Consider the following 14,544-nt stretch of genomic DNA (forward strand, 5'->3'; position numbering starts at 1 on the left):
TTGATGTCAACAAAGGTCAAAGGAGCATGAAAAGAATAGGTAAGAAACTATTTCTAGATAGAGATACTGAAGTGGCCTTATGAATAAAGATTATGTCTTCACCATTTATCTGAGTTGTCTTATCAGAAATGGAAGAACAAAGACAGCTTCAAGTCAAGATCAAATTCACCTCCGCTCCGAAGTGGAGACCGGGAGTACATCCGTTCCCCACAAATCATCCCCAGCATCGGGGCAGTTACCGAAGTGTCTTACACGTTGAACTCTCAAGGTATAAAAGCCCGTCCTTATCTTTCCGTATCCGCCCTTTCAGTTCCATACCATTCATACCCCATAAACCGCCAAAAATGTCTAAACTCGTCCCTCTCACCGTCATCAAGGGCGCCGGCCACGAATTCATCCCTCTGCCCCAGGGCGAGAACGCCACTGTGGCTGACTTCCATACCATCCGCACAAAGACCGATGCACCCGCTCACATCACATCCGGCTTCTACAAGATCGAGGCCGGCCCTGCTCGTCCTGCGCACTATGACTTTGAGGAGAGCAAGTATGTCTTGAGTGGTCAGATTGACGTCTTGGTATGTTCCCTGTAGAACCTTTGGCGAGGTGACACTAACAATTTGCAGGACGAGGCTACTGGTATCACTCATCATCTGGTTGCCGGTGATTTTGCTTTCTTCCACGTTGGCTCCAAGGTCAAGGTCAGTACTCATCCGCCCATCCCGCTTCCAGGAGACGCAATATTGACGTATATGCAGTTCTCTACCCAATCTCAGGGTTTTGCGTTCTACGCTGTCACTCGACCTGTTCGTGCGCCTCATCCCAACCTCAAGGGTCGTGAGGAGGACACCAAGTCCCGTCTGTAAGATGTTTAACAAGGAAAATGGAAACGGAGTGTTTACGTTTATGACAAACGTCTAGTATGATAAAATAGACGATAATAGAGTTTTTTCCCTCCCTGAATTATTACCTCGTTTGATGCCACTGTTGATCTTTGTTGATCAGTCTGACCGAAGATCATCCCTGATACAGTGCAAGGCCTGATTTGCACCAATACTTGAGCATCTAACCACAGTAGAGAGGAACATCGAGGCGCACTGCAAGTATCGTCACAACATCTATAACAATATGAGACGTGACGCGAGCCGGACTGAGCAGCGGATAACAAACCTTGTCCATGTCGAGGAGGTTGCGACAAACAGATATTCAGCTCGCACCAGCCCTCTCACATTCATAGCTCGAGGCTCAAAGGGAGTCATTCACAATCCATCGAGCGACGCCTACAAGAATAAAAGAACGCTCGGGAACCCGATATCCTGACGTCGCACCAGAGATTCCAAAGAAAAACAAAAATCCAATTAAGAACCCTCGCCGAGACAACATAGCATCAAAATGGCCACTTGCATCGGATATTCATATCTTCTACCGAAGATTGAGATTTTCAACCTCGACTACCTTGACGTCGCCTTGGAAATAATCTACGGAGAGAATAAAACAGCATGGTATAGAGCTGACGACTTAGTCATTTTTACATCTGAAACTGTTAATCTGGTTGGTTTGAGAGAAATGCTTGGAGATTTGGGAGTGACGTTGACGTGGCCCGAGTTCGTGGCCAAGGAGCTAGACTGATCGCCCTATAAACAAAATGCCAATGACGTTTCACCTTCACTAAATCTGCGTGAGAACATATTTGATAACGATATCTCAAAGCTCTGTGGTCTCAAGCAATTGTGTAGTTTGTACGCTTGACTTATCGTGAACTGTCACAGTTCTCTCCTCCGAATACCACTGAGGTGTGAGTTTCAGAGGTGAATCAAGGCCAATGATTCATGTGTCAAAAACAGCTGGGATTGACACACATTCATAGCTCCTAAACACTCTACTTCACGGCTATCAAAAGGTAGCTACACACTGCCCTTGAGCCAACTGAGCCAGCTGCGGGATACATAACCCTCCCTTTGTTCCGCCACGATACCTTTACAGCCCAATACGTTTGAACTTTATACCTCAATTGTCACAATGGCAGCACTTGAAGAGCCGGGAATTGTGCAGGTCGTTGGCGAGCCAAAGCAGTTCAAGCTTGAAACGCTAACCCGTGATCTTGAAAGGATTCATGGTAAAGGAAGCGCTGGATGGAAATTGGTCCAGGCTCACAAAGTCAAACTCATCTCAATTACGATCGAAACAGAAGACATTGCTGTGTTGGTAGAGCATTACGAGAGTCTCGGCGTGGAAGTTGAATAGGAGCAAAAGAAAGGAGACAGTCCTCAATACATCAAGTATTAAAGACAGTGGAAATTTTAGGACCCGGAGTGAGGAACATGAAGGCTCTATTAAATCTACTCTATAAGCAAGCCTAACCTCTAAAACACCATTTATTTCTGACAAGCAGAAAGGAAAATATCATCCATAAGAAGCGTAAAAGCAGCAGGGTTACTCTTGCAAGTGAGAACAAACGACAGCTCAACAGTAGAATGCGTGGGCGTGACATAGTTCATGCGGTTGCGGTACTGCCACCAAGCATTAGGATCGTAGAAAGGATCAAAGTCATCAAAGTTGACACCGTCAAACTTGACGAGGATGTCGCATTCGTAGTAAGGGAGATGAGCGCCGTTGCCCGTGTGGTGGCCGTAGCCGAGATAGTAGGTCTGGCCGGGCATGAGGCCTGTGATGGTTCGCTTGAAACCGGCTTTGACGCCATTCTTTTGGGGCCATTGCAGAGCCCTGAAAATCGTTAGTTTGGTGAAGCGGATAGCAGATGGGGGGACTTACATGGCGAGGTTTCCGCTGTTGGCACGAGCTTGAGGACCGTACTGGCCGTTGTAGGTGATACCAGCGTTTCCGGTGATCTCCCAACCACTTGATGCAGACTCAAAGTCACCGTTGGGAATAAGGTTGGTGCTGACGCAGTTGTCCTGAGGAGGCTGGGCGTTGTTGAGAGGGCCGATGGTGGCATCAGGGTCGAAAGCAGTGACGGTTTGGGAGCCAACGGGAGTAGGAGTGGCAGGCTGGGTGTCGGGACGAGTCGTGGTGGAAGCAAAGTTGGCTTCAGTCGAGGCACCGCCGTTTGCAGAGGTGCTGGTCTGGAAGCCAGGATTGACTGTCTGAGTGGTGGCGTCGTTGGGGTTGGCAGGAGCGGAAGTAGACTCGGTGCCTTGGGTAGGAACATTGGTGGCAGTAGAAGGGCCATTCTGAGTAGCAGGCTCAGACTCGGTAGCAGGTCCATTCTGGGTGGCGGGAAGAGTCTGAGTAGCAGGGCCGTTCTGGGTAGCAGGTTGAGATTGGGTAGCAGGAGGGGTTTGTGTAGAAGGACCATCCTGAGTAGCGGGGAAAGTCTGGGTAGCAGGTCCACGCTGAGTAGTTGGAGCAATCCGAGTAGTAGGGAGGCTATTCACAGGCTCACGAATATCACCGCCTCCAAAGTCAAGTCTAAAGTCGTTGATGTTCTCCGGAGTGACCTGGTTAGAGATGAAGATAGAGTCAACAAGCACCATGGCAGAACCTCCACCAGAGCATGTAGTCTGGATGTTCAAGAAGCCCTGGGTAGCAGGCGCAGAAGTCGAGACCAAGACCTCGTTGTAGCTAACGCTAGCACCATTGGAGAAAATGCCAGTGGTGAAGAACTTCTGCGAACCGATGAATGCTTCGAGAACACAAGATGTTGTCGCCTGGGGAGGAGTGAAGACGAGGTAGAAGAATTGGACGGTGTACTGAGTTCGCACATTCAGGCCAGTGAGCAACTGCTTCAGCGCCGCAATCTCTCCGAGAGTCTGACGCTTGCGCGTTCCAGCAGACTGGGCACTAAGCGCAGCGCAGCTCTTGTCTGAGCTCCCACCGCCGGGATTATAACCATCGTTAGTGTTCAGGGTGACATCGCCGTCGATGACGAAAGGATCGAGGCTCGTAAGGCCACCACCGGTACAAGTGTTGGTGATGATGGAATCGACCGGAGGCGCAGGTAGAGTCGTGGCTTCAACAGCAGCAGACGAAGTCTCTGAAGCGACAGATGTCGAAGTCTCAGTAGTTCGAGGCTTGCAAGGCCCAGCGACGGCGCCAGAAATGGCTAGTGCCGCGATGGCGATGAAGGAGCGCATAGTGAGCGTTAGGGTAAAGAGCGAATGACAGATAGACCGAGTTGGACGGTTGAAGGTTCAGAGGGAAAGTTCGCAAAAGCGGTATGGGAATTTCATCTTGTATTGTAGGTGTTTTTCAGGTGTTTGGACCCCTATCGCGGAATTAGTGATGCCAAAGGTTTTCGATAGTGCACTGTGGCGTTGTCCATGTTGAGACATTCAGCCTGCGCCGTTTGGGTCCGGTAGTTGAACTATTGGTGTTTAGTGTTTCGGTGCCTGGATTGGTGTTAGAGGTGGAACTTTGAGGTCAAAAACATGATAGTGTCGTGAGGGGAATCCACATTGCCAAAAGTCAATCACGAAGTAAGAGACAGACTATAATCAGCTAAATGTTCATACATAGAACAGGTTGTCTCAATCTGTCCAAATGACATACTCTCACTACAATAACTTGGATAATCAGAATCTCGGCATTTATCCACTTCCCGTGCTAGCATCACGATCCCACATGATAGCGGGTCCTTGTCAAGCATCTTTTGCTTCCACTTTCTAGTGCCGACCATGCATAATAGGAACTTACCGAGATTTACTCCTCACCGACATCTTTTCCGCTCTTTAATCTCAAATACGGTCACTAGCGCCACTGACAACTTTCCCGAGAGTCTGGATCCGAGTCGCCCACTAACGCGATTCAATAGCGCCAACGGTAGCGCCTTTACCTTTCAGCACTTATTTTGTTATACAAATTATTAATACAGAATGGACTTTGGGACTCATGCCTGTTCTCGATTCTGTGTCGTGGGCATTGCCATTTATTGCCCGTGGTCTCCTCACTCAACTACTAGACCGATAGCCAATACTATGGAACTGCATAGCAAGGTCTCAATCACTGGCAAATTGCAATTACGTTGCTAATCTCGGGATCAGCCATAGACTATCTGAAAGCTCTGCGTTAAGAGCCTGCTCATCATTGTCCAAATGAGAAGCCACAGAATAATTTAGCATCGACTGTAGATCCTCAGTCGCGAATAGCCTCTATCTCTATCCCTCCCTCAAGACGGGAGGGGAATCTGAAGGGGACGTATTATCTCTATGCTAGCGGTACTTTATTATCGAAAAAAGTGAGAGCGTGGTCTCTCTGATGGCAGGATGATCTATAATCCAGTTCTCGGTGCAGATGTAAATTCACAAGTATCAATGGAAGATAACACATCTCGCAAAATGATATACGCTAGGTTAATAGTGGCCCCGACCCTGATACTCCTTCTCCAAAGTACCGAGATACCCCTCCACCTTGTTCCCACCTACACTAAGCTCTTCAGCATCGAGTAAAATCCACATCATTCGTCCTGGCATGGTCTCATTCCCGGTAATGTTCTTCCACTTATGTGCAGTAGCCCTCTGGACACAGACATCTCCCTGACGCATGATACGCATCTCTCCAGAGTCGAGGGTGAGTTCGAAGACTCCCTCAATGACGATGCCGTAGTCGATAGTCAGAGACCGGTGGAAAGGCGATTCCACACCAGGACCAAAGTCGATCATGCGGACGATAGACCCGTTGCGGTAGTGGAAAGGAGGCTATGTTACGAATCAGTGGCCGAAGTTTGTAACAGTTTTGGGAAGCTTACCTCCTCCTGCTTGGCTTTGACAACATCAGTGTCGTCATTGAGATTGACAGGAGTTTCTCGAGTGGAGTAGATGATATTGGCCACTGCTTTGTTCTCACCCATGAAGCGATAGTGTTCGCCGTGGTCTGAGGTTAGGAAATGGGCTTTTCCGTCTTCGCGATGGCCAGTGATATGCCTGACGATCTGGCGTAGGCCAGGGGCAGGAAAACTCCCAACATAGTACTCAGGAGTCTGTGGTGAAGCTGAAGAACTACTGTCTGCCATTTTGCGACAGATACAGCTTTCTTGCGAGAGGGTTAGTGGTGATGGGGATTGAGCGCTGGAGGATTATGTGCCTGAATGCTTGATGAAGAGGGGGTTGTCAAAGATGTATCCTACATGTCCCTACTGACGGTTTACCGCTTCTTTAGCTGCTCTAGTAGAGCATGAAATGGCCAAGTTGCAGACTGATCATGTTTCACACCGACAGATTGGTAATCAACGGTTTACTTGTTACTTGTGTAGCTGTTCTAGATATTCATCAATCGTGATGCTGCCGACAGGATTGCTATTGGAGTCACGTTTGGCGACATATCCACGTTGTGAATGCTAAAGAGGTCTCACCACTTCCTAACTCACCTGCTCTCAAATAATGATATCGGCACTCGGATAGATTCAATGCCCATTGCTGAGGAATCAGGTTGTGGAAAGAATCCACTACAGAGAATTCTACACCGCTAGATGTAAGCTGATCGTTACATCAACAGTGCGCAAGACACACACGAGGTGCCGTCCGAGGAATATCAGTCAGCAAAAACAACGCTTGTGTTTTGATACCTGGGTTCAAGCGTGATGCTGTGAATGTAAGAAGTGACTCATTTACTGCGGAGAAACCCGTTCGCACTTCCTGCATGTCATGGAGTGAGATCTTAGTAGATGGTACAAACTCGCTACTGTGCTTGATGTAACTTGGTTTATGACAACACTTCCGAAGATGAACGGGCCTTCCTGATATCTGGTGGATTTGACCTACTCTCCGTGTTTTTCCCGTAAGTGAATATTATATCAGACTTCTCGCTACCATAGCCGCGTTGTTTATGCTGCCTCCTGAATCAAAAGCTACCTCATATCATTGATATTGCCTGCTTCCAGTAAATCAACATGTCAACTTCTAATCGATGCACCGAGTTTCCCGCACCAGGGCTTCGAAACCCATTCCGCTATGTTACCGGCCATGATAGTAATGGCGATCCAACATTCCTACTGGTAAGTAGTACTCTTCCGATCAAACCTCAAAGATTCCCACTAAAGCCCTTCAAGACAGATCATGGCGACCACCGCGCTGTTATGTTAGACGGTGAAGGCGCTCAAAGCATCATGTACAGCAGCAACAGCAACCCAGTGGAGCTCACCAACGATGTCGACCTAGAATTTGCCAGAATCAACAGAGTATGTCTCCGAACCTCGCATTGATCTATATAGCTAACTACTCTCAGCCTTCTCTCCGCATCCCAAAAGGCTGTGTCGTCCGCATGGTAGACTTTGCGCCAGGTGGGGAGTCCAATATGCATCGCGCTTTGTCTCTTGGGATAGGAACTGTCTGCGAGGGCGAAGTTGAGCTGAGTTTGAGTAAAGACGGAAAAGTCAACCGGATTCTTCGTCCCGGGGATGTTATCATCAATCGTTGTGCTATGCATCGCTGGAGAAACACATCCACGGAGAAGCCGGCTCGCGTGCTCTTTGTTATGCTGGATGTTGAGCCGGTTTTTGTTCATGGCAGGCCGCTGGAGTTTGATATGGGTGAGCTTATGAAGGAGTATGGTGACTATAAGGAGGGGAAGGGCGCAAATAAGAAAACGTAGGATAATGGGTTTTCCTTGAGGTTTATTTCACATCTATTATTTTGCGCTATCAAACTGGGTGATGAGAAGTTCAAAGGATAGTCTCGTCGCAGATTGTTCATAACCTCAAGAGAGAATTATCTCTATGTCTACTGCTGTTATTTTAGAGAGAGTACAGTCATCTGAGCCAGAATTGCAGTTGTCAAAATACGACTGCCTCGATTTGAACTGACAATTCTTTGTTTCTCCATCAATAATTCTAAGATAGAACAAGTCAGTGAAATACCGGCAATCTCCCACTTTCTTCCCGAGTTATGCAACGCCAAAGGAAAACGGCAGCTGAAGCCTCTCACGCCCCAGACGTCGGCGCCTCCGGGGGTCGGAATTGAGACAGAGAAGAAGATACATCTGTCATACTATAAGTGGCACCATACGAGTACCTGTGATACAGAAGCAAACGGAAGAATGGGCTTGGGTGATGACGCGTGCATTCGTATTCGTGCAACGCGACCAAAACTCGTGTAGCCATAAATAAGACAAAGGATGCTTACCAATGTGAAAGTAACAAGCCACCAACACACAAGAGAAAGTACGTCACTTTATGTGCATGTCAAGAGGGGTACCACGTATAGAACAAAGGGAACTGGCATTTGTCATGTCAAAACGCCATGCAAATTACGAATCACTCCGCTCTCCATAGCAACCAGATCTCAGGGTGTTGAGAGAGAGAGAGCAACATTATAAAGGATTAGCAATCTAATACACAGATGAGAAGTAATGACAACGCAGAAGACAAAGAAAATAGACGTTCCTAATCTTACTACCAAGCAACACAATTTCCAAACAAAACATGACGATTTACGTGATCACCGGTATCTCTAGAGGCCTCGGGGTAGGTATGCCAATAAGGCTACAAAGACAGCGCTAATCAGTTTATAACAGTACGAGCTCGCCCGCCAGCTTTCCAACGACCATAGGAACACCGTTGTCGGAATCGTGCGCGACAAGACTGCGACTATCACCAAGATTTCGCAGGATGCGGAGCTCAACCGACGCTCCAACATCCACGTTATTGAAGCCGACTTGACCAACTACAACGCACTCAAAGTAGGCAACAGTGATGAAGCAACTCATTTTGCACCAACAGAAAACTGACGGGCAGTATAGAAAGCCGTGAACGAAACTGCTAAGATTACTGGCGGGAGCATCGACTACCTTATTGCCAACGCAGCATACGTCTCGAAATTCGATACCTTTGACCCCATGGGAGCCCTGTGAGTAGTACCACGATATATACATACACTGTACAGCAGTACTGATTCCATCAGGGGCAATACCCCCAAGGAGCTGGAAGATGATCTCAAGATGCTCTTTGACGTCAACGTCGTGGCCAACATTCACCTATTTAACCTCTTCATTCCCCTTATTCTCAAAGGCAAAGAAAAGAAAGTCGTGGCTATCTCCACTGGCCTTGCTGACCTGGAATTCACCAACAACTTCGAGCATGAGTTTACCCCGCTGTACTCCATCAGCAAAGCCGCCATGAACATGGCGGTCGCCAAGTTTAACGCCCAGTACAAGAAGGAAGGTGTTTTGTTCATGAGTGTATGCCCCGGAATGGTTGATGTTGGCCAGTTCAATCACGGTATATTAGTGTCTCCCGACGCATTACAGTGTACTAACAGTCGACAGCGACCCCACAGCAGATGGAGGCGATGGGGGGTATGATGGCCAAGTTCAAAGAGTATGCTCCGCATTTCACTGGCCCAGCGACAGCGGAAGATGCGGTCAAAGACATGAGAGCAGTGTGGGAGAACGCGACTATTGAGGGAGGTTATGGCGGTGCCTATCTTTCTCAATTCGGAAACAAACAGTGGCTGTAACGACATATGATAGCTGAAAAATTGGTGGCGTCGATTCTGCGAAACCAAGAGCCAGATTGCCACTTCTGTCTACTCCCTGGAATTCTACCGACGTCTTATCGCATGTCGTTTACTGAATCATAAGAAGACAAATTTGCCTGCCTCTGTAAAGATGCCAAGTCCCGTCAATCCGACAGAATCGGAACATAGAAACGGAACCGATTGTGCGGGTCATATTTGGCCTTCAGCTTTCGAAGCCTGGCCAAGCGCCACGACTCGTAGCCATAGATTGACTGGAGGCTCTCGTATTTGTTCCCAGAAGCGTAGTTGACATACGTCGCCGGTTTACGCGTAGGAGCTCCCGCATACCACATATCACGAGCTTCTCGAGCCCATTTCTCAGCGGGACCCAATAAATTGGACCCCTCAGGGACCACGGTCGCGAAAAATCTCATTCTTTTGTCAGTATCGGTGGCTAAGAGCTAGAGGGGCACATACGCTATATGATACTCATCACGATGGGGATAAGCGGTGGACGCAGAACCAACGGCCTGCACTCCTCGATGGGCATATCCTTCATAGTATAAGCGAGCAGTGACCGCTAAGTCTGGGTATAATGCGACATTGCGCATGAAATGATTGTAGAGCGCTCGGTCTGTCGTGATGTTCCAAGTCTGCAACATAACGCTGGCTAGAGAGAAGGGAGCGGAAATGCAATTAGATAGGTCTGTGTTTTGGCGCACGGGAATCTCGGGATACGGGACGTCGCCCATTTCATCCTTGATGGCATCGATGGCGTTGAATGGGCGCAAGAGTCTTTCAGCTTCAGAGGCTGGGCCAGCATAGGCAAATGTGAACCAGAGGATGGCCTAAGTTGCGTCAGATCTCGCACCTTGTTTCAACGTAAAGGGACAGCACTCACCTCGTCACGTCGGATGGATGGGTCTATATAGATCTGTCCAAATACAACACCCAGCAGCGGAGGCGTCTTCCCATCATCTTGAAGCTTGTTCAGTTCCCTAAAAACCATTTCAAGCTTATCCTGACGCCAGTAGTAATTATGGTAGTGCCAGGTCTTTATCTTGGCGGGATAGATCTTGAGTCTTAGGTTCGTGACGATACCAAAATTGTGCCCTGCGCCTCGCATCGCCCAGAACAAATCTCTATAGCTCTTTTCGCTGACAGCGATACTCGATCCATCTGCTAGAACAATCTTCATCTCAATGATGTTGTCGCCAGCTAACCCGTAAAGGCCCTCGTATCGACCGTGGCCTCCACCCAAAGCAGGGCCGGTGAGGCCGACGCACTGGTTCGAGCCGGTACCTGCATAGCGCTATGATTAGTACCTCACGAGGAAAATAAATGAATGGAGATGCGTGCTCACTTGTGACATAGCCGCGATCCCATAAAAATGGTATGACCTCATATGCATATGCACCGCCCTGAAACCAAGCAGACTTTCCATCTCGAGCAATGTCCATGGACCTAAGTTGTTTCATATCAATCTGCATTCCCTTGAACCCACCAAGCGATTTAGTAAGGCCATGCCCGCGATTGACAACGAGAAAATTGATACTATTCCGATTGCAATATTTCACCTAAAAGATCAGTAAAAATGGATATTTACGTGGTAGACCATGCACTGACGATTTTGGGAATGTCAACTTCGTTTGCTGGCTGAACCACCACTTTGATATCAGGAGGCGCCATAGTATTCCATCTTTTCGTTGTGTTGAGCCACAGAGGATTACTTGGGAGAAGAATGAGGGAGTTTTCGGAGAGTAATGCGCCTAGCTCTTGTTGGATTTGGAATACTGGTACTTCGCGGCGAGTGAGATGGTCTGGTTGGAAGTATGAGGGTACAGATAGTGGTGAGCTGACTGCCAGTGTTGCGAGAAGCGTAAGACTAAAGATTAGGCGGATTATCATCATTTTCAACTGTTAGTAAAGTTCTTATGGGACTGGAATGCTGTGTAAAGACGTCGCAAACGCTATAGATCTGAATGGATTTGACCAGAAGCTTGCAAATGAGTAGATAAGATACACCGTTGTAGAAAGGGTAAAATAGTAGAAGCTATGAAGCCGTTCAGATGCAAGTCTTACAGTGTCTTCTTCATATAAAGTCCTGCGCAGAGCCCTCCTAACTTTTCTGGATCTGACACCCGTTCCAGTCCCCCCAAGACCACATTAAACAACCAGCCCCAATCCTTCGTTTGATGAGACTCAGCACGTTGAACCGTTTCAGCTCTGTTGTAGACATCTTGTCGGAGTCCGAGTCCTTGGGTCAGACTATGGAAGGCTGTCTCAGCTCTTTCAGCTTGTCAGCTGTGTTACACATCACGTCTGACGCAGCCCCCACATTCAGCACAGAGCATGACAATCGGAGCAGAGTAATGAAGCGGGCTAAATACAAACTTGGAACGAGTCTTGAGGCGCAAACTGGTCTTGTATGCTTTCAAGCATTACGATTCCGATATCGTCCAGAGAAGATCTTGGGGGACTGCTTTCCATTCTCCACGCTCATCAAGCAGATCAGAAGCTTGAATCCATGCATCAGCCACAGCCTCTTCTCTCTTGGCGCTCCGCGGAACTATCCGGACAGGGAACGGGGATGGAATGGACATTATACCTTCTGTGACGTCCTCTGCATCGGGTATAATGTCACTGCCTGTCTCGGAGCTGACGACCCTGTCAAAGTCGAACGCCCACAAAAGGCGTGAAATGGCCAGGAGTGATGACTGGTCGGCTATATGCATACCTTGACATCTGCGCCTCCCCGCCCCGAACACGTAGTGGTCGCGCTTGGTAGGGTCTGGGTTATTTGCGGCTTCGATAGATGTTTGCTGATCATCGATGTAGCGCATGGGATCGAACTGTCGTGGTGACGGATGTCTCTTTGGGTCGTTGTGAATGGCCCTGTGTGTACTTCAGTGGGGAGAAGGATGATTAGGGTTCGGGTCTTTACTGACCAGACGTTAATGATGACTGTTGCTCCCTTGGGAATGTAATATCCGAGATAGTTATCATGTTGAGCTGTTGCATGCGGTATACCCAGCATGAACCCAGGCATCCAACGTAAACTTTCCTTCATGCAAGCATGGATATAAGGCAGATCAGGCATATCATCAAGACTCGGGAGGCGATCTCCACAAACACGATCAAGATCCATTTGTGCAGTTTTTGCGACATGAGGAAATATGACCATGGCGTGGACGAAACCGATGAGGATACTGGCCGTTGTTTCAGAGCCTGCTTGAAGCAGTGAGCCACTTAGATATGAAGCAAAAGTGTCGGAGAATCCTTCTTCTTTCTGCAATTTGACGAGGTCGACACAGACACAAGGCTGGTAGGGAGGAATCAGTACTGAAATTTTCGTTGATCTGGGGAACTACCTTAGCTGAGCCGTCTTCGAGACCCTTCTTGGCTGCAAGGTAGAGACCACGAAAGAGGCTCAGTTCTCGCTTATGTATCATGCGCCCTTCCTTCTTGATCGGCATGAGAAAGTCAGGGATCCGTCTCAAAGCGGGTATGAGATCTAGAAGGGCCGCTGTCTGATAAAGTTACATGGTTAGGATATATCAAACTGACAAGAGAAAAGGCAACGCACTCTTGAACCGATCATCTCTGAACTGCGATCAAATATCTAAACATAGATCAGTAAGTCCAAAACTTAATCTCAGTAGGTGGAACATACACCAAATGCTTCCTTGAATCGCTCATCTTTAATGCTCGTAGTACGAGAGCCGAATGTTATTTGGGTAGTCAGTGAAGCTGTATATCGACGCAAGTGGTCGACAAAATGATCCGGGCTCTTTAGAAAGTCGAACAGCATTGATTTGCTCTCTAGGTCCTGGTACGGTATGTAGCTTCGAGCTGCCGTCGCTCCCAGGATGCGATGGACAAGCTTCCGGGCCATTTTCCAGACTTCATTATCCGGCTATTCTCTGTTAGTGATACCAAGCAGTCATGAAGCATCTTAGATATATACCATAAATAGGATACGAAAGCCTCCGCTGAGAACATCTTGACCTATGTATGACTCTGGTCGACTTGAATAGATGCCACCTCGTTTATCCACAAGTTCTTTAACAGTCTGATCTGTGTTTAGGACTATCATGACTTTTGTTCCTAGTATCAGTGAGTATATAGGGCCATACTCTTGAGCCCATTTTTGGAACTGAATATGGCGCTTTCTGTTTGGGATCTGGTGTAGGTTGCCGATTATAGGAAGGGTTGGTGGGCCGGGGGGATAACCCGCTGGCCGACGTCCGACCTTGCTCAGTTGCCAGAAGCCAAGAATCAAGACTGGAATCAAGAGATAGACGAACATATCTGATTATGGTCAAGAGCCAGATTATGCGATTGATACGACTGGAATTTGACGTGATAGAGAATTGAGGTCGATACGATACGATGACTGTTTCCTTACAGTACCGAAGTTACGGGATCTACATCTAATCATTGCAGGATGCATATTCAATGAGTGGAATTTGCCTCCTCACACAACCTTGAAGGTACACCTCCCGCTACTAAAACACTTCCATTTCAAGTGAAGCACACCAACTGGCAACTACATGACGATAATGAGTGCAAGGCAATGCCTATGATTCTCCCATGTTTGTAATCAGTGCATAATACTCCAGCTTCTCTTCATTCTTTCCTCGCCAATGATGCACAATTCTCTCTAAACCAGAGGAAAGCAGCACTTGGCGTACAGATGGGCATAAAAAAAGGTCGTACAGTAGATAAGGTAGAGTTACCGAAGAACTAGTATCGATGATGAATCAGAGACACTCGTGCTGTAAGCCGTTGCACCATAGAAACGAGCGTTGTTGCAGTCGCGCAACTACTCAGACTGAGGAGAATTGTATCAATAATCAATGTGCTGAGGTTACGAGTCATTTTAACCGAAGAGAGTGCTATGGAGGCATAGAATATGAACCTTAACCGAATCTTCTTCCCGTGATACTAGCAGTATTCAGTCAATCACGTCTTCGTACACAAAGTTTAACCTTGTAGGCAGCAGTCAACTACATAGCCCACAAAGGTATTTCGTATCACCATCCCCAGTACGTCGAAAAGCAACAGCAGGGTACAAGCTTAGCAATCAGATGCGCAGGCAGTGATTTGTATTACCTTTCTTACATGGGATGTGCTCTTG

General features: G+C 47.8%; 7 protein-coding genes; 3 read left to right on the forward strand and 4 right to left on the reverse strand.

Moving 5' to 3' along the window:
• Nucleotides 1-344: 344 nt before the first annotated feature.
• FFUJ_11021 (uncharacterized protein) lies at nucleotides 345-863 on the forward strand (the record flags this gene model as incomplete). XM_023569871.1 has 2 exons in its annotated part: nucleotides 345-575; nucleotides 624-863. 2 exons carry the CDS (start codon nucleotides 345-347, stop codon nucleotides 861-863), a joined length of 471 nt encoding a protein of 156 aa, XP_023437025.1.
• Nucleotides 864-2,372: 1,509 nt separating this feature from the next.
• On the reverse strand, nucleotides 2,373-4,091 carry FFUJ_11022 (related to cell wall mannoprotein; the record flags this gene model as incomplete). XM_023569872.1 has 2 exons in its annotated part: nucleotides 2,373-2,721; nucleotides 2,770-4,091. The coding sequence occupies 2 exons, from the start codon at nucleotides 4,089-4,091 to the stop codon at nucleotides 2,373-2,375; spliced, it is 1,671 nt and encodes a 556-aa protein (XP_023437026.1).
• A 1,215-nt stretch (nucleotides 4,092-5,306) lies between these two features.
• On the reverse strand, nucleotides 5,307-5,965 carry FFUJ_11023 (uncharacterized protein; the record flags this gene model as incomplete). XM_023569873.1 has 2 exons in its annotated part: nucleotides 5,307-5,651; nucleotides 5,702-5,965. The coding sequence occupies 2 exons, from the start codon at nucleotides 5,963-5,965 to the stop codon at nucleotides 5,307-5,309; spliced, it is 609 nt and encodes a 202-aa protein (XP_023437027.1).
• Nucleotides 5,966-6,841: 876 nt separating this feature from the next.
• On the forward strand, nucleotides 6,842-7,542 carry FFUJ_11024 (uncharacterized protein; the record flags this gene model as incomplete). XM_023569875.1 has 2 exons in its annotated part: nucleotides 6,842-7,129; nucleotides 7,177-7,542. 2 exons carry the CDS (start codon nucleotides 6,842-6,844, stop codon nucleotides 7,540-7,542), a joined length of 654 nt encoding a protein of 217 aa, XP_023437028.1.
• An 829-nt stretch (nucleotides 7,543-8,371) lies between these two features.
• FFUJ_11025 (related to protoporphyrinogen oxidase) lies at nucleotides 8,372-9,404 on the forward strand (the record flags this gene model as incomplete). XM_023569876.1 has 5 exons in its annotated part: nucleotides 8,372-8,413; nucleotides 8,464-8,628; nucleotides 8,689-8,795; nucleotides 8,850-9,166; nucleotides 9,214-9,404. 5 exons carry the CDS (start codon nucleotides 8,372-8,374, stop codon nucleotides 9,402-9,404), a joined length of 822 nt encoding a protein of 273 aa, XP_023437029.1.
• Nucleotides 9,405-9,568: 164 nt separating this feature from the next.
• Nucleotides 9,569-11,315, reverse strand: FFUJ_11026 (related to 6-hydroxy-D-nicotine oxidase; the record flags this gene model as incomplete). XM_023569877.1 has 5 exons in its annotated part: nucleotides 9,569-9,833; nucleotides 9,882-10,252; nucleotides 10,306-10,706; nucleotides 10,768-10,981; nucleotides 11,031-11,315. 5 exons carry the CDS (start codon nucleotides 11,313-11,315, stop codon nucleotides 9,569-9,571), a joined length of 1,536 nt encoding a protein of 511 aa, XP_023437030.1.
• A 530-nt stretch (nucleotides 11,316-11,845) lies between these two features.
• On the reverse strand, nucleotides 11,846-13,713 carry FFUJ_11027 (related to O-methylsterigmatocystin oxidoreductase; the record flags this gene model as incomplete). XM_023569878.1 has 6 exons in its annotated part: nucleotides 11,846-12,299; nucleotides 12,353-12,726; nucleotides 12,776-12,934; nucleotides 12,991-13,026; nucleotides 13,078-13,320; nucleotides 13,372-13,713. The coding sequence occupies 6 exons, from the start codon at nucleotides 13,711-13,713 to the stop codon at nucleotides 11,846-11,848; spliced, it is 1,608 nt and encodes a 535-aa protein (XP_023437031.1).
• Nucleotides 13,714-14,544: the final 831 nt, after the last annotated feature.

This window comes from Fusarium fujikuroi, chromosome FFUJ_chr10, assembly GCF_900079805.1.
Source record: "Fusarium fujikuroi IMI 58289 draft genome, chromosome FFUJ_chr10".
In the NCBI taxonomy this organism is placed as follows: Eukaryota; Fungi; Ascomycota; class Sordariomycetes; order Hypocreales; family Nectriaceae; genus Fusarium; species Fusarium fujikuroi.